The following is a 21,293-nucleotide window of genomic DNA, read 5'->3' as shown; positions in this document are numbered from 1 at the left end:
TGACTTTTCTTTGTTTTAAATAGTTTTTCTTCGGATGCTTTGACAACTCAAAGCAAAATATATAATTTGTGTTTCCTCCAAGCTTTTAACCTGGCAACACAGCCTTTACAAATATTAACCATGGTATTTGTATTAAAACTGGTTATACAAAAAAAAACATGGTTACTTAACTTTTCTTAGCAAAGTTTTTTTTTTTTTTTTTTTAGAACTGGAGGCCTACTGTCTTAATGGTTTGTTTTCTACGGTTTAATAAAAATAAAAAACATTTGCGAACATGTCCAAAGTTCAGATCTGAATCAAAAGATTCATAAACCATCATATCAGATCAGGACTGCAGATCGCGAATCATTCAATTCTCAAAATGATTCATTAAGCCGCTCCGAAGTCGCGATCTGAATCGAATGATTTGAAGAGATTTGAAGTCCTGATCTGAATCGAATGATCTATCTGAATCGAATGATTTGAAGCCCTGATCTGAATATAATGATTTGAAGAGATTTGAAGTCCCGATCTGAATCAAATGATCTATCTGAATCGAATGATTTGAAGCCCTGATCTGAATATAATGATTTGAAGAGATTTGAAGCCCTGATCTGAATCGAATGATCTATCGGAATCGAATGATTTGAAGAGATTTGAAGGCCTGATCTGAATCGAATGATTTGAAGTCCCGATCTGAATCGAATGATTTGAAGAGATCTAAAGCCCTGATCTGAATCAAATGATTTGAAGAGATTTGAAGCCATGATCTGAATCGAATGATTTGAAGACCCGATCTGAATCGAATGATTTGAAGAGATTTGAAGCCCTGATCTGAATCGAATGATTTGAAGACCCGATCTGAATCGAATGATTTGAAGAGATTTGAAGGCCTGATCTGAATCGAATGATCTATCGGAATCGAATGATTTGAAGAGATTTGAAGGCCTGATCTGAATCGAATGATTTGAAGTCCCGATCTGAATCGAATGATTTGAAGAGATCTAAAGCCCTGATCTGAATCAAATGATTTGAAGAGATTTGAAGCCATGATCTGAATCGAATGATTTGAAGAGATTTGAAGCCCTGATCTGAATCGAATGATTTGAAGAGATTTGAAGGCCTGATCTGAATCGAATGATTTGAAGTCCCGATCTGAATCGAATGATTTGAAGACCCAATCTGAATCAAATGATTTGAAGGCCTGATTTGAATCGAATGATTTGAAGACCCGATCTGAATCGAATGATTTGAAGAGATTTGAGGGCCTGATCTGAATCGAATGATTTGAAGAGATTTGAAGCCCTGATCTGAATCGAATGATTTGAAGACCCGATTTGAATCGAATGATTTGAAGTCCCGATCTGAATCGAATGATTTGAAGACCCGATTTGAATCGAATGATTTGAAGTCCCGATCTGAATCAAATGATTTGAAGACCCGATTTGAATCGAATGATTTGAAGAGATTTGAAGCCCTGATCTGAATCGAATGATTTGAAGAGATTTGAAGGCCTGATCTGAATCGAATGATTTGAAGTCCCGATCTGAATCGAATGATTTGAAGACCCAATCTGAATCAAATGATTTGAAGGCCTGATTTGAATCGAATGATTTGAAGACCCGATCTGAATCGAATGATTTGAAGAGATTTGAGGGCCTGATCTGAATCGAATGATTTGAAGAGATTTGAAGCCCTGATCTGAATCGAATGATTTGAAGACCCGATTTGAATCGAATGATTTGAAGTCCCGATCTGAATCGAATGATTTGAAGACCCGATTTGAATCGAATGATTTGAAGTCCCGATCTGAATCAAATGATTTGAAGACCCGATTTGAATCGAATGATTTGAAGAGATTTGAAGCCCTGATCTGAATCGAATGATTTGAAGAGATTTGAAGCCCCGATCTGAATCGAATGATTTGAAGAGATTTGAAGCCCCGATCTGAATCGAATGATTTGAAGAGATTTGAAGCCCCGATCTGAATCGAATGATTTGAAGAGATTTGAAGCCCCGATCTGAATCGAATGATTTGAAGAGATTTGAAGCCCCGATCTGAATCGAATGATTTGAAGCCCTGATCTGAATCAAAAGATTTGAAGCCCTGATCTAAATCGAAAGATTTGAAGCCCTGATCTAAATCGAAAGATTTGAAGCCCTGATCTAAATCGAAAGATTTGAAGCCCTGATCTAAATCGAAAGATTTGAAGCCCTGATCTGAATCGAATGATTTGAAGAGATTTGAAGCCCTGATCTGAATCGAATGATTTGAAGAGATTTGAAGCCCTGATCTGAATCGAATGATTTGAAGAGATTTGAAGCCCTGATCTAAATCGAATGATTTGAAGTCCCGATCTGAATCGAATGATTTGAAGAGATTTGAAGCCCTGATCTGAATCGAAAGATTTGAAGAGATTTGAAGCCCCGATCTGAATCGAAAGATTTGAAGAGATTTGAAGCCCCGATCTGAATCGAATGATTTGAAGAGATTTGAAGCCCCGATCTGAATCGAATGATTTGAAGAGATTTGAAGCCCTGATCTGAATTGAATGATTTGAAGAGATTTGAAGTCCCGATCTGAATCGAATGATTTGAAGAGATTTGAAGTCCCGATCTGAATCGAATGATTTGAAGAGATTTGAAGTCCCAATCTGAATCGAATGATTTGAAGAGATTTGAAGCCCCGATCTGAATCGAATGATTTGAAGAGATTTGAAGCCCCGATCTGAATCGAATGATTTGAAGAGATTTGAAGTCCCGATCTGAATCGAATGATTTGAAGAGATTTGAAGCCCCGATCTGAATCGAATGATTTGAAGAGATTTGAAGCCCCAATCTGAATCGAATGATTTGAAGAGATTTGAAGCCCCGATCTGAATCGAATGATTTGAAGAGATTTGAAGCCCCGATCTGAATCGAATGATTTGAAGCCCTGATCTGAATCGAATGATTTGAAGCCCTGATCTGAATCAAAAGATTTGAAGCCCTGATCTAAATCGAAAGATTTGAAGCCCTGATCTGAATCGAAAGATTTGAAGAGATTTGAAGTCCCGATCTGAATTGAATGATTTGAAGAGATTTGAAGCCCTGATCTGAATCGAATGATTTGAAGTCCCGATCTGAAGCCCCGATCTGAATCGAATGATTTGAAGAGATTTGAAGCCCCGATCTGAATCGAATGATTTGAAGAGATTTGAAGCCCCGATCTGAATCGAATGATTTGAAGAGATTTGAAGCCCCGATCTGAATCGAATGATTTGAAGAGATTTGAAGCCCCGATCTGAATCGAATGATTTGAAGCCCTGATCTGAATCAAAAGATTTGAAGCCCCGATCTGAATCGAAAGATTTGAAGCCCCGATCTGAATCGAATGATTTGAAGCCCTGATCTGAATCGAATGATTTGAAGCCCTGATCTGAATCAAAAGATTTGAAGCCCTGATCTGAATCGAAAGATTTGAAGAGATTTGAAGCCCTGATCTGAATCGAATGATTTGAAGAGATTTGAAGCCCTGATCTGAATCGAATGATTTGAAGAGATTTGAAGCCCTGATCTAAATCGAATGATTTGAAGCCCTGATCTGAATCGAAAGATTTGAAGAGATTTGAAGCCCCGATCTGAATCGAAAGATTTGAAGAGATTTGAAGCCCCGATCTGAATCGAAAGATTTGAAGAGATTTGAAGCCCCGATCTGAATCGAAAGATTTGAAGAGATTTGAAGCCCCGATCTGAATCGAATGATTTGAAGAGATTTGAAGCCCTAATCTGAATCGAATGATTTGAAGAGATTTGAAGTCCCGATCTGAATCGAATGATTTGAAGAGATTTGAAGCCCTGATCTGAATCGAATGATTTGAAGTCCCGATCTGAATCAAATGATTTGAAGACCCGATTTGAATCGAATGATTTGAAGAGATTTGAAGCCCTGATCTGAATCGAATGATTTGAAGAGATTTGAAGCCCCGATCTGAATCGAATGATTTGAAGAGATTTGAAGCCCCGATCTGAATCGAATGATTTGAAGCCCTGATCTGAATCGAATGATTTGAAGCCCTGATCTGAATCAAAAGATTTGAAGCCCTGATCTGAATCGAAAGATTTGAAGAGATTTGAAGCCCTGATCTGAATCGAATGATTTGAAGAGATTTGAAGCCCTGATCTAAATCGAATGATTTGAAGTCCCGATCTGAATCGAATGATTTGAAGAGATTTGAAGCCCTGATCTGAATCGAAAGATTTGAAGAGATTTGAAGCCCTGATCTAAATCGAATGATTTGAAGTCCCGATCGAATGATTTGAAGAGATTTGAAGCCCCGATCTGAATCGAATGATTTGAAGAGATTTGAAGCCCCGATCTGAATCGAATGATTTGAAGAGATTTGAAGCCCCGATCTGAATCGAATGATTTGAAGAGATTTGAAGCCCCGATCTGAATCGAATGATTTGAAGAGATTTGAAGCCCCGATCTGAATCGAATGATTTGAAGAGATTTGAAGCCCCGATCTGAATCGAATGATTTGAAGAGATTTGAAGCCCTGATCTGAATTGAATGATTTGAAGAGATTTGAAGTCCCGATCTGAATCGAATGATTTGAAGAGATTTGAAGTCCCAATCTGAATCGAATGATTTGAAGAGATTTGAAGCCCTGATCTGAATCGAATGATTTGAAGTCCCGATCTGAATCGAATGATTTGAAGAGATTTGAAGCCCTGATCTGAATCGAATGATTTGAAGAGATTTGAAGCCCTGCTCTAAATCGAATGATTTGAAGAGATTTGAAGCCCTGCTCTGAATCGAATTATTTGAAGAGATTTGAAGCCCTGATCTGTATCGAATGATTTGAAGAGATTTGAAGTCCCGATCTGAATTTAATGATCCAAAATCCGAGAGATGTCAAATTTGAAAATGAATAGCCTTTTGGTCATTTATACAAATATAAACATTTAATTGTTTGATCTAAATTATTGCTAGGGGCAATGTAGTTGTGGCTGGATATCGGTAGGGACATGTCTTAGAATCTCTTCTAAATTCTATGCCTTTGATGATAAACAAACTCTTAAATTTAGATTTTCTTACATAGTTGAGAAAGTTTCCAACGCTGAGGATGAGTTTACAGAAACTGGGCAGCAGTGAACTTTTCCTGAGATCTGTGGGCGACACTTCACTGAGTTCAAAAATGTTATTTTTGGGTGCATTCGGTAATTTTGCAAAAACTGTGTGTGCTAATAAATACTGTACATTAAGCAAAAACGTCTGCAAAGTATTAACAAATGCATTGATGTTTGCAAAATTGTGTTAATTTTTTTTTCCAGTATATGAACTTTTAATTAGCAAGTAAATTTGAACAAATAAAAACTAAAATAACAAATATGCAAACAAAATACATAAACAAAAATACACAAAACCATAAAATACATAAACATCACAAATTAAAAATGATATAAACTAACATGTTTGAACAAAGAAAATTACAAATAAAACAAAACTAATAAAACAAACTATTTAGCTTAATAAATAAATGGATAAAATAATCTGAGAAATTTTTAAAAAACGTGATCTCTCACACATTGCACAAGAATCTGACTGCAGGTTTCGAGTCTTAAAGGGACTCTGCTGAAGATCTTTAGGAGCAGAGGAGTTGTGATCATCAGCGGTGGTCAGCGGTGGTCAGTACTCACTCTCACACGCCGTCTCCAGCAGCTCCACCTTGGGCTTCAGGATCTCCAGCACAGACAGAGTCTCCTCACACAGTAACATGCATTCAATCCTCAGCTGGTAACTGATGACACACCAAACACACATAATAACTGCCTCATGCACATACAGCATCAGAACAACAATGTGTGTTTACCAGGGTACAGCCAGCAGTGAGAGGTAAAAGTAGTCCACGTTGGCCAGTTTGTCCGGATCTCCTTGAAATGATTTTAAGTTGTCAATCTGGAGAAGTTAAAAGCAAGCAGGACAGACTGTAGATTTACTCTGATGCCCGTCAGAAAACACAGATTGTGAGTTATACTTTCATTTGCATCAAGGTCTATGAATGTGAGGTACTTGCAAATGATTTTGTTTTACAGAGAAGTACCTCGTGTTTTTCTGGAAGCAGTTTTAGCAGCTGTTTCAGGGACTCGACGTCAAATTTCGAACAGTCTCCTTTCTGCACCATTGACACAAACTCTTCATTTGAGCTGTTTGAGAGTGAAATAAATTAAACGTCTCATCACAAGATCACATAAACACATGCCAACCGATCCAAAAAGGATTATCGTACCACTTAAACTGCTTCAGAAAGATATTCAGGTTCATATTCTTCTTGGGGTCAATGAAGGAAATCTGAAAAATAGGAGAAAAATGTTTACTTGGGAGTTATTCATCAGTAATGATGTTATACTACAGGCCCTATGAAATCTGGTATTTTTTCACAAATTCAGTTAACCGTGGTTCAGGATCTCTCACCTCCTTGGGCTCCTTCTTGAGCGGCACGGCGAGGCTCGTGTCTTTGGGTTCGGTGAGCGGCAGACAGAAGAGCTGCTCGATGCTGCTGTAATTGGGCTCCAGCTGAGATTTGCTCGTGACAGACGCCCACAATGAAGGACCATCTACAAAAGAACAACATACACTCAAACATGAACTGTGTGTTCGCACACAAAAATGCAAGAGCTGATAGAAAGCATTACTTCCAGTCTGATTCAATGTCATAATCTAAATTGATTTAATCAATGCTTCTGAGATTCACAGTTCAGTTTGAGGCACTTTGCCATTACATTATCCTTGAGCCGATACTAATACTCTAAAATGATTATACTTTTGGACAGACAGAAATTCTGATTAAAATCTACACATATTTCTGGTAATTTTATGGTACTTACTCAACTTGTTTATCATGCCTGATGTTTTAATAAAAAAAAATTAATAAAAATGTTGTCTGTACGGCCAAATCAAATTCAAAGGAATAAGAATTATTTAGTCAGATAAACCTGGTTCTAAATTAAAATCAGTTAAGAATAAATAATGAATGCCTGGCTTACCAATGGTACATTCATTCATATATATATATATATATAAATTTGTATTTTTTAATACAAAATGTCTAAAATATGGAGTTTTTTTTATTTTAAGTACATTAACTTAAACTAAAAAAACAAATGTAGCCCTCGCAACCAACTGAAATAAAAAGTTTAAATTTTTTATATATATCTTGTTAATATTTTGAATTAGATTTTATTTTTAATATTTTCGGTTTTAATTTTAGTAATCTTGCCATGTTTGTCACTTTATATATTTTTTTTTATTTAAAAAAAAAAGAGATTTTTAACTAGCTATATATATATTTTTTTTTTTTTTTTGTAATGTTTTGAACTAGATTTTATTGAAAATTTCAGTTTTAATTGTAATTTCAGCTAAAGCTTTAGTAATTTTGTCATGTTTGTCACTTATTTCATTTATTTGTAATTTATTAAATGTATAATATATATATATATGTATAATATATATATATATATATATATATATATATATATATATATATATATATATATATATATATATATATATATATATATATATATATACTGATATTTTTCAAATGTTTTTTTCTTTTTATTTTGATGATTATAACTGACAACTAAGGAAAATCCCAAATTCAGTATCTCAGAAAATTAGAATATTGTTAAGACCAATACAAAAAGGATTTTTAGAAATCTTGGTCAACTGAAAGTTATGAACATGAAAAGTATGAGCATGTACAGCACTCAATACTTAGTTTGGGCTCCTTTTGCCTGAATGACAGCAGCAATGCGGCGTGGCATGGAGTCGATCAGTCTGTGGCACTGCTCAGGTGTTATGAGAGCCCAGGTTGCTCTGATAGTGGCCTTCAGCTCTTCTGCATTCTTGGGTCTGGTATATCACATCTTCCTCTTCACAATACCCCATTGATTTTCTATGGGGTTAAGGTCAGGTGAGTTAGCTGGCCAATTAAGAACAGGGATACCATGGTCCTTAAACCAGTTACTGGTAGCTTTGACACTGTGTGCAGGTGCCAAGTCCTGTTGGAAAATGAAATCTGCTTCTCCATAAAGTTGGTCAGCAGCAGGAAGCATGAAGTGCTCTAAAACTTCCTGGTATACGGCTGTGTTGACATTGGACCTCAGAAAACACAGTGGACCAACACCAGCAGATGACATGGCACCCCAAACCATCACTGACTGTGGAAACTTTACACTGGACCTCAAGCAACGTGGATTGTGTGCCTCTCCTCTCTTCCTCCAGACTCTGGGACCCTGATTTCCAAAGGAAAATGTACTTTCATCAGAGAAATTTACCTTCATTTGGACCACTCAACAGCAATCCAGTCCTTTTTTGTCTTTAGACGCTTCTGATGCTGTCTGTTGTTCAAGAGTGGCTTGACACCAGGAATGCGACAGCTGAAACCCATGTCTTGCATACGTCTGTGTGAAGTGGTTCTTGAAGCACTGACTCCAGCTGCAGTCCACTCTTTGTGAATCTCCCCCACATTTTTGAATGGGTTTTGTTTCACAGTCTTCTCCAGGGTGTGGTTATCCCTATTGCTTGTACACTTTTTCCTACCACATCTTTTCCTTCCCTTCGCCTCTCTATTAATGTGCTTGGACACAGAGCTCTGTGAACAGCCAGCCTCTTTTGCAATGACCTTTTGTGTCTTGCCCTCCTTGTGCAAGGTGTCAATTGTCGTCTTTTTGACAAATGTCAAGTCAACAGTCTTCCCCATGATAGTGTAGCAGAACTAGACTGAGAGACCACTTAAAGGCTTCGCAGGTGTTTCGAGTTAATTAGCTGATTAGAGAGTGGCACCAGGTGTCTTCAATATTGAACCTTTTCACAATATTCTAATTTTCTGAGATACTGAATGTGGGATTTTCCCACAAATAATCAACAAAATTAAAATAAATAAACATTTGAAATATATGAGTCTGTGTGTAATAAAACATCTGTATCTTATTTTGCTAGTATTTTCCAATTAGATAAAATTATAGTTTTTTATATTAATAATTTATTTTGTTTGTCATTTTTATATGTCATTATTATTGTGTTTGTCATTTTATGTTTTAATTTAAATGTTTACAACAAGCTGATAAAAAAAACATTTTTTTTCTGATGAAAGATAGCCATGTATAGAGATGGAAAAGCCATAATATAAAATGTCGTTAATGAATATTTATAGAGTAATCTGCGTTTTTGTAGAGGGGTTCAAAAGTGCCAGTTTTTCCACCAGAGATTCAGTCATATTACAGGTATGTAAAAATGACTTCAGAAAGATGGCAACATCATAATATTATTTTTACACAGACATTGGTTGGTCTGTTAGTAGAATCCGTTGACTTTAGTAATCTTTGTTACATTATGTGCCAAAGGTGACCTTTTAAAAATAGGGAGACAGCACTTTTCATGTTTTTTTCTCCAAAATTTGCAGGCCTGTAACTCAAGCATTAAAGATATCATGATATGGTTTTAGATTCTAGTTCTTAATAAACTTTTATTTCGGAATTGGACATTTCAAGGCCCTACATCGTTCATGTCCAGACATATGGGAATCTCAATGAGGCTCTAAGTCCAGATTGTTGGGTATTACCCATTTTCAGTGGTTCAAAAGCAGATTTGACCACTTTATATGCAGCTGTAGAACGTTTGGAGATGTTAAAATTAGAATTGTATCTTGTTTACCTCTATCAAAACAATTACATTGAACATAGCCGTTTGAGTGTCTTAAATAATATTTTACCATGACATTTAATATTTTGGGTTTCATCACTATACATGCCTATCTTTCTGGCTTTACTGACGAGATGCACATGACCATCACAGTGTGAGTTACCGTGCATCCCAAACTGGGAAAAAAAAGCGTTCCTCAAGTATCTCACCGGTGACGGCTCTGGAGTTCAGCTTCTGCCAGTTGAGCTTCTTCATCCGAAGCGAAGGATGAGGGCCGCTCCTCACCGGCGCCGAGTAACACTGACCAACCGGGTAAAACGTCTGGGCCACGATCACATCACCTACTCCTGGAGGAAGAGGAGGCGGCACACTCATGCTAGGTAAAGGTGGAGGCAGTGTAGAAGCCATCCCTGGAAGAGGAGGAGGTGGAGGAAGCATTGATGCTCCTGGAAGTGGAGGAGGAGGTGGAGGTGGAGGAAGCATTGATGCTCCTGGAAGTGGAGGAGGAGGTGGAGGAAGCATTGATGCTCCTGGAAGTGGAGGAGGTGCAGGAGGAAGCATTGATGCTCCTGGAAGAGGAGGAGGAGGTGGAGGTGGAGGAAGCATTGATGCTCCTGGAAGTGGAGGAGGTGCAGGAGGAAGCATTGATGCTCCTGGAAGTAGAGGAGGAGGTGGAGGTGGAGGAAGCATTGATGCTCCTGGAAGTGGAGGAGGAGGTGGAGGAAGCATTGATGCTCCTGGAAGTGGAGGAGGTGCAGGAGGAAGCATTGATGCTCCTGGAAGAGGAGGAGGAAGCATTGATGCTCCTGGAAGAGGAGGAGGAAGCATTGATGCTCCTGGAAGAGGAGGAGGAAGCATTGATGCTCCTGGAAGAGGAGGAGGTGCAGGAGGAAGCATTGATGCTCCTGGAAGAGGAGGAGGAAGCATTGATGCTCCTGAAGGAGGAGGAGGTGCAGGAGAAAGAGGAGGAGGCACACTCATGCCAGGTAAAGATGGAAGCAGTGGAGAACATATAGAAGTCATTCCTGGAAGAGGAGGAGGAGGTATAGATGCTCCTGGAGCAGGAGGAGGAGGAGATCCAGTCTTTGTGGAGTTGGGAGAAGGTTCATGGTTTTTGGTTGGTTTGCAGGAACACTCCAGTGTGTCCTCTTTGGTCTCCGTCTGTACGGCTTGATTCTTTCTCTTGTATTCGTAACAGTCGACTTCATAAGAGCCTTTCGACAATTCCTTCATAAAAACGAGACGCTGCAGGATCTTCTCACATGAGTCCATCTCCGCTGAATCCACACACAGAGAGAGAGAAAACCCATTTCATCAGTACATTACACCCTTAAAAATAAAGCTGCTTAAAAGGTTCTTCACAGCGATGCCACAGAAGAACGATTTTTGATTCCACAAAGAACCATTCAGTCAAAGGTTCTTTAAAGAACCATGTCTTTCTTACCGTTATCATAATCTTTCACCACAAAAAAGCTTTTGTGAAACTGAAAGGTTCTTCAGATGTTAAAAGTTTTTTATGGAACCATTTAGACAAAAAGGTTCTTCTATGGCATTGTGAAGCACCTTTATTTTTAAGAGTGTAAAGGCTAAATTAAATCTTACAAACAAACAAAAAATAAATAAACACCAGGAAAAAAATAACTACAAGTAAATATTAGCATAATTTAGTGATTAATTGAAAATTTTCCTTATACATTTATTTGTTTATAAACAAATTACATGAATTGAACACATCGGCTGATGCAATCTTGGAAAAATGCCAAATATCGGCCGATATATCGGCCTTGGCGATATATCGGTCGAGCACTAGTAAATAATTGAAATAAAAATGCAAGTAAATAAGTGTAAAGTTAAGTACATAAATGTAAATAGCAAATTAATATACAAGAAAATAAATAAATAAACAAACAAAGAATTGAAAATGAATTAAGTAAATAAGCAAGTAAATAAGTACAAAACTGAAGGTGATATATCGGTAAATAGATTATATATAAATTAAGTAAATAAGTAATCAATATACGTAAATAAGCAATTAAATATAAAGGACAAAAATAAATAAATACATAAATAAGTAAACAAGTGAATTAATATATGTACATATTTACATTTAGTCATTATGCAGACGCTTTTATCCAAAGCGACTTACAAATGAGGACAGTGGAAGCAAAGTTGCTCAGATTGAGTTGGGCAGGTCATTATAACATAAGAAAAATGTAAATAAGCAATTAACAAATTAAATAAATATGTAAATAAGAAAGCATAAGTACATTAAGTTAATATATAGGTAAAAAGAAAATCATGTAAATAAAGTAGATATATTTATATTTACCTATTTGTTTGTATGTTAAAAAAGTAAATAAGCAAGAAAGTGATGCATGAGTTAGTAATAATAATAATAATATGTTATTATAAATAATAATAGTAATAATATAGATTTAATAAGACCATAAATTAAAAAAACAAAGCAAGAACAAATAAAATAAGTATGCAAATAAATTGCTGTATGGCAGATAACTCTTATCCAAAAAATAAATAAACTTCCTTAATGAGGGATTGTGCCCCTTAGTAAAAAACAAAAAAAACAAACAAACAAAGGATCTGTATTGACACTGGCAGCAGCCACAACTTTTCTACATTTGTGAATAACGTACTGTAAGATTGTTGTGATCTCCACAGTAGGACAGACAACTATTCACCTAACAATAAAGGGGCCAGTGTTTCGATCAGAATCCATTCTCTGAGAAACAGAGTGGAATGAAGAGCAACTCACAGCTCTGAGCGATCAGTACAGCTCTGTTAGCGAGCGCCTCCAGCGCCTGCCAGATATCGGCTCGCTCGGGACCCAGCAGCACCAGCGCCTGCAAGACGGACAACAGCTGAAGAGACGAAGGGAAGCTGCTCACCTGCAAACACACCACATCAAACCAGACGAAGAACACACAGAGAACATCACAGATCTGAAAGATGAGCATGAACACCATAGAACTGATCTAAAATATACAGCGGAGGACAAAATGAGCAGAACACTAGTGTTCTGACCAGCTAAAAGTCAGTTATTTCTATCTTTTCAGACATATTTAGAACAAGAATTATTAGGTTACATTAAAAGTGTCTTTGCCACTATCCTAGCAATGCCTTTCTTTACTAAAACCTAATGGAATTTAGTAAACTCACTTATTCTTTTATATAAGTACATGTCAGATTAAGTATGTTGTTTCACATTTACATAAATATATATGTTAGAATGAACGACGATGGAGGATTATTTCTTTTAATTCCACAAACGTTATTTGAAACAATGTAAACACTATTTGCATTTATTATACTCTCTGACTATGTATATAAAATAATTTTTGTGAGTTTAATTAAACGGGATGTCTTATCCACTTTTCAATGAAACAATAATAATATTTAAATTTTTAAGCAATATCGTACATTTATTCATGTCTTAATTCATACAGTTCTGTTCTGCAGCATCTTATTTAAATAAAAAATAAATAAAAATGCAAATGTTATAAATTATATATTTTTTTTCATTTGATGATACAATTGTATTAAATCATAAGACAGTATGCATTAAAAAAAATTAAGGGAAAAATAAAATGCATTTCATGCTGCACTAAATTTAAAGGTTGTGAATAAACAAGTTATGTTTACATTCATTCTCCAGGTCAGACACACTTGTACAAAGCTTTTCCTTCCCGATTAATGATAAACGACTATTAATATAATATGAAATGGAAAAAAAAAACTATTTTTGGCATTATGGCTGATCCCTGGCTGCTAACCTTGTTAAACAGAGATGTGAAGACTTCCTGATGGTTGCTCATGTCAGTTCCTCCATGTAGCCTCAGGAGTTCGTCCTCATCCTCAGCCATGGCCTCTTCAAACGCCTCACACTGGATGATCAAGTCTTCATCATCTTCTTCTCTAGAACACACACACACACACACACTTCAACTTGAGCTTTATTGCATTGCTCGGTGTGCATTTCTACTTTGTTTTTCTATGCACAGTTGCACATTTCAACGAATTAAACATGAGCTCACCTTAACTTCGGCAGCAGGCGAAGCAGCTGTAATCCTGGTGGATGAAGATAAACAAAGTCCATGAATATACCATGAACAATGCTCAAAAACATCTACAGCTCTGTTGGAAAGCTCAGCTGTGTTAATGCACAAAAAAGGAGGCGTGTGCTTGAGTGACAAACAGCTGAATCCAATTAAGTTTCATTAATTAAACTGAATACTAACCACACTACTCATACTAGTTTTGTTGTATGCATACTATGCACATGACCTTTTTTCCAAATGTGCAATATACAGATGTGTTATTTTAGTATTATTGAGGTACTATTTTAGAATTTATTAATAAGGGCTGTGTTCAAAATAGCATATTTGCGTGCTACTCATACAATTTTTGCAGTATACAATATGAATATCATGCACAATAGGTTGCACACGTAGATGACCAAGTAAACTTGTCAAAGTGTGCTATATACAGTAAGAAACAAGAATTAAAACTGTCTTTACTCATTATGTGATCAGACTGCAGTTTACAGTTTATTTATTTTCCAGGAAAAAACTCGAAATGAACAAAAGCGTACTACTGTCTGAATGGTTGCAGGCTGCATGATGTTTCCGGTGATATTTTTTAATAAACAGCAGGCAGCATTCAGTTTATTTACTCATTATGTGATCAGACTGCAATTTAAATAAATAACACTAAATTAAAGCATACTACTCTCTCAATAGTTGCACACTGCATGCTGCTTCATATTCTACTAGGCAAGTGTACACTGTGCAGTATGTAGTATTCTATAAAAGCTGTATTTAGAATAATAACGGTTTTCAAAATGGCATACTTGCCTGCTACTCATACCTATCTACAGTATACAGTAAATAAAGGTTTAATGTACTATTCACAGGCAACTGCAGACAGTACAAAGTGCATAGTATGCAGTATCTTGGTTTGACGTACCAATGAACTCCTTGCGCATCTTGTCTCTCTGGCGCAGGTCGTCGGCGCTGAAGATCAGGGCATTTATGACGCTCAGAAGGGTCACCAGGTAAGGCACATTATCAGTGGATTGGAGTTCATTCATAATCACACTGAATCGATACTGCTGCGTCTTCACAGACTGTTAGATAAACACAACACTAATGTCATGCAGACTTTATATTGAGCTTAATTTAACATGCAGGCTCCGTCAATCAACCTTTGAGTTTTAAAAAAGAAAACTGTCCAATTTAAAGTTTGATAAAATATGCATGCATAAGACTTCACAAAATATCTCTGGTTTAAGTTCAGTTAATATAACCACCAAAAATAATTTTCTTAGCACTTTTGTCTATTTACATTAACAAGTAACTAAACATTCTTAAATCAAGCCATGTTAACTTGAGAAGTTAAAATGACAAGATATTGTTTTAAAAACAATAAATAATGAATTAAGAGCTTATACAAGAAAAAAAATATGCAAAATAACTTAATTCAACAAAAAAAGACTAACAAGATTTTTTTATTAAAATCTCATTAGTAATAAAATCTAGTACATAAATAAAGCAGGTCGATGTGTAAAAAATATGTAAATAGACAAGTAAATAAGTAAAGTGATGTGTACATAAATAAGCAAATATATAAGTACCGTATTTTTCGGACTATAAGTCGCACCTGAGTATAAGTCACATCGGTCCAAAATTACGTCATGAGGAAAAAAGTTTTTTGTGTTTTTTCCCCACATGCAATCACACACTGATATATTAAGAGGCAAAATCCATCGCAAACATTCACAGATGAGATGCATGTTATCTGTCTCAGCTGAGCACTTCAGATCACCAGGTGTAAAAGACACTTAAAACTCACTTTCTGATCTGATATCAATCCTGTAACTCATCCAGACGGAAGAGCACGAATCATACAAATCATATGAGCACTTGCCTTGTAATAGTCAAGAGCGTCTAAAGCACGTCTGTGACCCTCAGAGGAGAACATGCTGAGGGCTGCCAGCAGCTCAAACACCTGCTTCTTCACCATGGTGTTAGAAGTGTCCAAAGCTGGAGGCAAAGGGAAAGGAAAAACAGTGTTTTTAGCTTCCTCCTCCATCATTTTGTCCATCTCCAATTTTGGAATGTGTTACCAGCTAATTTTTTGGGAGATGTAATGTGAACTTTGTACTTCTGATGGTTAAAAAAATAATCAGCCAAAGCATGTGATAGGTGTGAAGATTGAGCAATGCAGATACTGAGAGCAATGCTTTGGAGGAATACATGTTTTCTGAATTTATCTTGTCTCCATTAGTTGTTTTGTTGAGTATCATACTTTATTTAGCTTTTTAGGGGTCATCTTGTTGAGATGAAAAGTTGAAATGATGACATAGTAAGCCATAATTCTAATATATAAGTCATAATTATGACACTGTCAGTTTTATGGTAAAAAGGTCATAGCTTTGAGACAGCCAAAGTCATCAAGTAAATTATGAGATAATGTTATAATTATGATAAAATGTCATGATTCACTAAAGAGATTGAAAGTCAAATTAAGAAGTCAATTATGAGATAAAAAAATTATGATAGAGTCAAATTAAGACAAGTCAATTATGAGATAAAAACTCATAATTCTGATAGAAAGTCAAAGACTAGTCAATTATGAGATAAAAACTCAATTATGATAGAAAGTCAAAGAAAGCCAAAGACTAGTCAATTATGAGATTATGATAGAAAGTCAAATAAAGACAAGTCAATTATGAGATAAAAACTCATAATTCTGATAGAAAGTCAAAGACTAGTCAATTATTAGATAAAACTCATAATTCTGATAGAAAGTCAAAGACTAGTCAATTGAGATAAAAACTCATAATTCTGATAGAAAGTCAAAGACTAGTCAATTATGAGATAACTCCTAATTCTGATAGAAATTCAAATTAATACATTAGTCAATTATGAGATAAAAACTCAATTATGATAGAAAGTCAAATAAAGACAAGTCAATTATAAGATAAAAACTCATAATTCTGATAGAAAGTCAAAATGATGACAAGTCAATTATGAGATTAAAAGTCATTAATTCTGATTATAAAACAATCCTTTGAAAATCCTTTTTTTTGGGAAATGGAACAGATTTTTTTTTTATGTTTGCATATGTGTTTTTTAATGAGTATTATATTTGATGCATCAGCCTTTTATGGCTCATGTAGTCTGATATAGTGAGAATATGAAAGAAAACAACTAAATTTTATTCAGTGACTCAAACTAAACAAAAATATGCAATAGATTTTGCTAAAGGCTATTGCACATCGAATATGATACAGTTGAAATAAGACAGTAAGAGCGTCTCTACCCTGCGACAGCTTGCGCACGTATCCCTCATTATCCACGATGAAGTGAATCCCAGCGGATGAGTTCATCACAGCTCTCACACAGCTCACACACGTCAGCTGCAGCAGAGCGTCCGCGATGCGAGAGCAGCCGCGTCCCGACAGACGGGCCAGGGCCTCCAGCAGCAGGTCGAGGCCAGAGAGCTCCAGGAACTGGACCATCCAGGCCTGGTCGCTCTTCATCAGCTGCTTCTTCAGGCCCGAGTAGTTGACCACGGTGGGCACCTGCAGCAGACGGATGCACAGCTCGGCATCTGCGTTCTCCAGGTTGGCCTCCTGTGAGCCGTCCGAGTCATGAGACGTGCCCATTCGACCTTGCATAGCCACCCACTTCTTCTGTGCACCGTCTGACTTCCCAGACATGATGATGAAGATGAAGATCGAGGGAGGTGCTGCAAAGGGAAAAAGCAGAGAATTTAATTACACACACAAATCTAATCATGTATTTAGATTCACACACAAAAACTCAAATCTCGTCTCTATAACATGCCAAATATAAGTTTGGTTTAACTTGAAGAAATTGTTACAGAATTAACTACTGTACTGCAAAGCAATAATAATAATAATAATTATTATATAATTAAACAATTTAAAATAAAGCACAATTATTTTTTATATTACTATCATAAAATGAGGTGCTGCGGAACAGAACTTACTATACTGAATAAATCAAATTTTAAAAAATATATTTATGATATTCCTAATAATAACAATAATAATACAATGTTAAAACAGACACTGCTATTATTATTATTATTTTTATTATTATTAAATAGCCTAAGTGCTGTACAACAGAACTTATATACCGTATAAATTTAAACAGATGAAAAATATCTTATGATATTCATAATGATAATAATAACAATAATGAAATAAGTTACATTAGTTTATTATTATTAATAAAGTGTGGTACAAAAGAGCTTGCATACAATAGAAATTAAAACTGGACGATTACAACAAAAACAATAATAATAGTTATGTTTTAATACATTTAATATTATTATTATTATTATTATTATTATTATTATTATAATACAAAGTATCATAAAACCACTATTTATGTTTTAATTTATACAAGTTGTGCAGAACCTTTTTTGACAAAATATATAAAAATTAAATAATAGTATTTTATTTATTGTAAATTATTATATTTTATTTCATGTGATTGCATTTTAAAAGCTTCATTATACTGCTAAAGTAAAGAACTAATTTCTTTAGACACCATTTTCGATGAAAAAGTCATGTTAAAACAAAACACAGAATTCAGGATAAATCAAATGAAAAACTGTAAATAAATAATTAATAAAACGAATTTCATAGAGCCCTTAATTAAAAGTTAGCCAACTCTGAAATTTACATTCATTTTTAATGCCTAACAAACATTTAAAATGCATTTCTGCATATTAATGGCATGAAATGAATGTCGTAATTAACAAAGATTATGAATAACATGGAAATAAATATAGCCAAACCTACTTTCATAAAAGAGAGACTAAATCTGAGTCATTACCACACATTTGGTGCTGGTGAAACAAAGAAACATCTGGCAAGAATAAAGACACATGATCTGAGGAATAATTCTCAAAGCTCTCATGCCATTTCATTCGATTTTTTCATGCAAAATTATTATGTTTTTTATAAAGCAAGTTCAGATCTATTCCACATCACCGTAAACAAACATGAGCTCACACAAACACCAATGCAGAAGGTCATGAAAGTCACTTGAGGTTAATGTAGGCTACAGACCAAAATATACTAAACTTAAGCTTTTGGATGAAAAACTAAAATCTGCATCATCAGGCGCCAAACACCAAAGGTACGTAGGCACCTATTGTATCCGTTAGCGTGATTTTTTTCCTTCCGCCACAAGTCTATGGCAGCCCATAGAACTGCTTGCGGGAAAGTTGTGAAATTTGGCACACTGATAGAGGACAGTGAGAAAAGCTACCATAGCAAATTTGGAGTCTCTAACTCAAACTCTCTAGCGCCACCACTCGTCTAAACTTTCAAAAATGTTATGATAATAACTCAAGTTTAGTCATAACGTTTCTGAATAGCACGTGAACAATCCTGGACGTGAGGCTATATCTCCACAACGGTTTGGCCTATTGAGACCAAACCTGGTGTGTGTTATAACAAGTATGACCTGAGACTACCTTCAGCGTTTCGGTCAGTGTTACCTAGTGGTCAGGAGATATGAAAAAAATAATTTTTTTGGCTCATAACTTCTGAATGCTTTAACCAAAAATCACAAAACTGGTCTTTTTAGATTCGTGCATCATGCCAACTCGAATGATATCCATTTTTCCTATCTCAGCCATTTTGGGCCAGAACACCTATACCTATATATTAACCAATATTGGCTAAACTTCCTGTCCAACATTTTGATTCATATCGAAAAACTCCTCCTAGATCGTTGGTCCAATTTTCACCAAATTTGGCTCGGATCATCTTCAGACCAAGCTGGCAAAAAGTTATGGATTGTGTGTCGATCGTTTAGCACATCAACAAATTTGATGGAAAGATGCCAAAATGCATCTGAGGCTGTATCTCTGCAAAGCTTTGACATATTTGCACCAAACTTTGCATGTGTCCTTGTCACCTCACACTGACCATGCCATCAATTTGGTAACAACGCCACCTATTGGTCAAGAGTAATAAACCAATCATTAATTAACCATTAAAAATTACATTAAAATGCTAATATCTTTTTATTGCATTAGCATATTGCATTGAAACTGGTCTCAAAATATTCCCTGTCTTATGTCGACAACATAGATACCAAATATGACAGAGATGAAGTTACTGTCCGCCATTTTGATTTATGTTGAAAACCTACTTTTTTTTTTTTAACTCCTCATCAAACGTTGGTCCGATTTTCACCAAAATTGAGTCAGATAATCTTCAGACTGTGCTGACGAAAATGTATGGATTTTGTGTCAATAGACAAAACAGTATACAACAGCGATGAATTTGAGGCATTACGCCAAAATGACAATGCTTTGTCATATTGACACCAAACTTTGTGTGTGTCATTGTCAAGTCACAAAGAGCACACCACATTGATTTGATTACAGCGCCACCTATTGGTCAAACTAAAAAAGCCAATAAATCATACTACTAGAGGTTGGATTTATGATTGCTCAGCCATTTCAATTACAATCATCCCAAAATTGCTGTTATTGCTCATCACTGCATTTGGTGTGATGCTCCATGCCATGCTTCGCTCCTCAATTTGCCGGCAGAGTGCCTGGCCCCGTAGTTGCTGCTTGCAGCTGAATTTTAAATTAAAGTTGCTGTGTATTAGAATGATTTCTGAAGATCATGTGACAATGAAGACTGACAAACTAACAATACAATAAAACAAAGATTACGTACAAAAGATTACGTTTTTTTTTACTTGAAAATGTCATGTTGAATTCAATGTGTCAGAACTTGGGTCTAACTGATTCAAATTGTTTCAAAATCTGTCATACAGCACTTTTTTCTGGTATATTGTTAAATATATGTGTGAAAACAGGTCTCAAACACCTGACTTTGTCTCTTTTGTGCATCCATGATGAAACAGGCTGCATTTCGGCACAAAATCTGCTTCATATTCAGATTTTCAACACTAACATAAAGCAGTGAAAGCATTGAGACTCCAGAGAGCTTCTTCTCTTCTTCATCTGATCTCCTGAATATATCTCCCACACAATCTGTGCCCATCAGCTCAAGACTGAAGACGACAGCATGTCTTAAAATGACTAGACAGCATCATGAAATCATCTTTACATGCACTGACTGTGACCTGTTTACATACAGACGACATGCAATGACACAAACAAACAAACGGGTTCAACGCGTTTCTATTTGGCAAACGCAACATTGTTGCAAACAATAAACAAATAATAACAAAGTCGACCGAAAGTCGAGCTTAATCCCCAAAACATGGCTATTTTTCGTCCTCAGCGTCATAATCATGATGTATACCCACAGATTTAGGACACTACTTCAGGCGCTTGTCTTCAACTTGGTTTTACTTGAACGCAGGTGTGTTTTAAAGGAGAAAGCGCAATGTTTAAGACATTGAATATTAATTTCTCCTACCTGTGATTCGGCGAGTGTTCTTTATGATGTGATGAAGAGGAGGACTGATGCAAAGAGACACTTTCCGGGCGTCTCTCCTAAAAGTTTGATGTATTCCGGGCAGATGAGGGTGAGATTGTTAAATTGGCTCTCGCCGCTGATGATACATGTGCTGACCACGCC

General features: G+C 35.9%; 2 protein-coding genes across 2 annotated transcripts in view; both read right to left on the bottom strand.

The window, feature by feature from the left end:
• Positions 1-13,545, bottom strand: part of LOC132113345 (inverted formin-2-like) — a 57,589-nt gene extending 44,044 nt beyond the window's left edge. Inside the window, exons 1-9 of the mRNA XM_059521142.1 lie at positions 13,456-13,545; positions 12,438-12,570; positions 9,877-10,944; positions 6,437-6,579; positions 6,252-6,313; positions 6,066-6,168; positions 5,835-5,920; positions 5,662-5,762; positions 5,060-5,130 (exon numbers count right to left, since the gene is read on the bottom strand). Coding sequence (XP_059377125.1) covers positions 5,060-5,130; positions 5,662-5,762; positions 5,835-5,920; positions 6,066-6,168; positions 6,252-6,313; positions 6,437-6,579; positions 9,877-10,944; positions 12,438-12,570; positions 13,456-13,545 — 1,857 coding nt within the window. The remainder of the gene's footprint in view (positions 1-5,059; positions 5,131-5,661; positions 5,763-5,834; positions 5,921-6,065; positions 6,169-6,251; positions 6,314-6,436; positions 6,580-9,876; positions 10,945-12,437; positions 12,571-13,455) is intronic.
• A 167-nt stretch (positions 13,546-13,712) lies between these two features.
• inf2 (inverted formin 2) lies at positions 13,713-21,293 on the bottom strand. Its single transcript, XM_059519781.1, has 5 exons — positions 21,132-21,293; positions 17,006-17,434; positions 15,608-15,723; positions 14,648-14,807; positions 13,713-13,750 (listed from the first exon to the last, which is right to left on the bottom strand). The coding sequence occupies exons 2-5, from the start codon at positions 17,403-17,405 to the stop codon at positions 13,713-13,715; spliced, it is 714 nt and encodes a 237-aa protein (XP_059375764.1). The 5' UTR covers positions 17,406-17,434; positions 21,132-21,293.

The sequence above is a fragment of the Carassius carassius genome, chromosome 32 (assembly GCF_963082965.1).
Source record: "Carassius carassius chromosome 32, fCarCar2.1, whole genome shotgun sequence".
NCBI lineage: Eukaryota > Metazoa > Chordata > Actinopteri > Cypriniformes > Cyprinidae > Carassius > Carassius carassius.
This window is presented reverse-complemented; position numbering and strand designations above follow the sequence as displayed.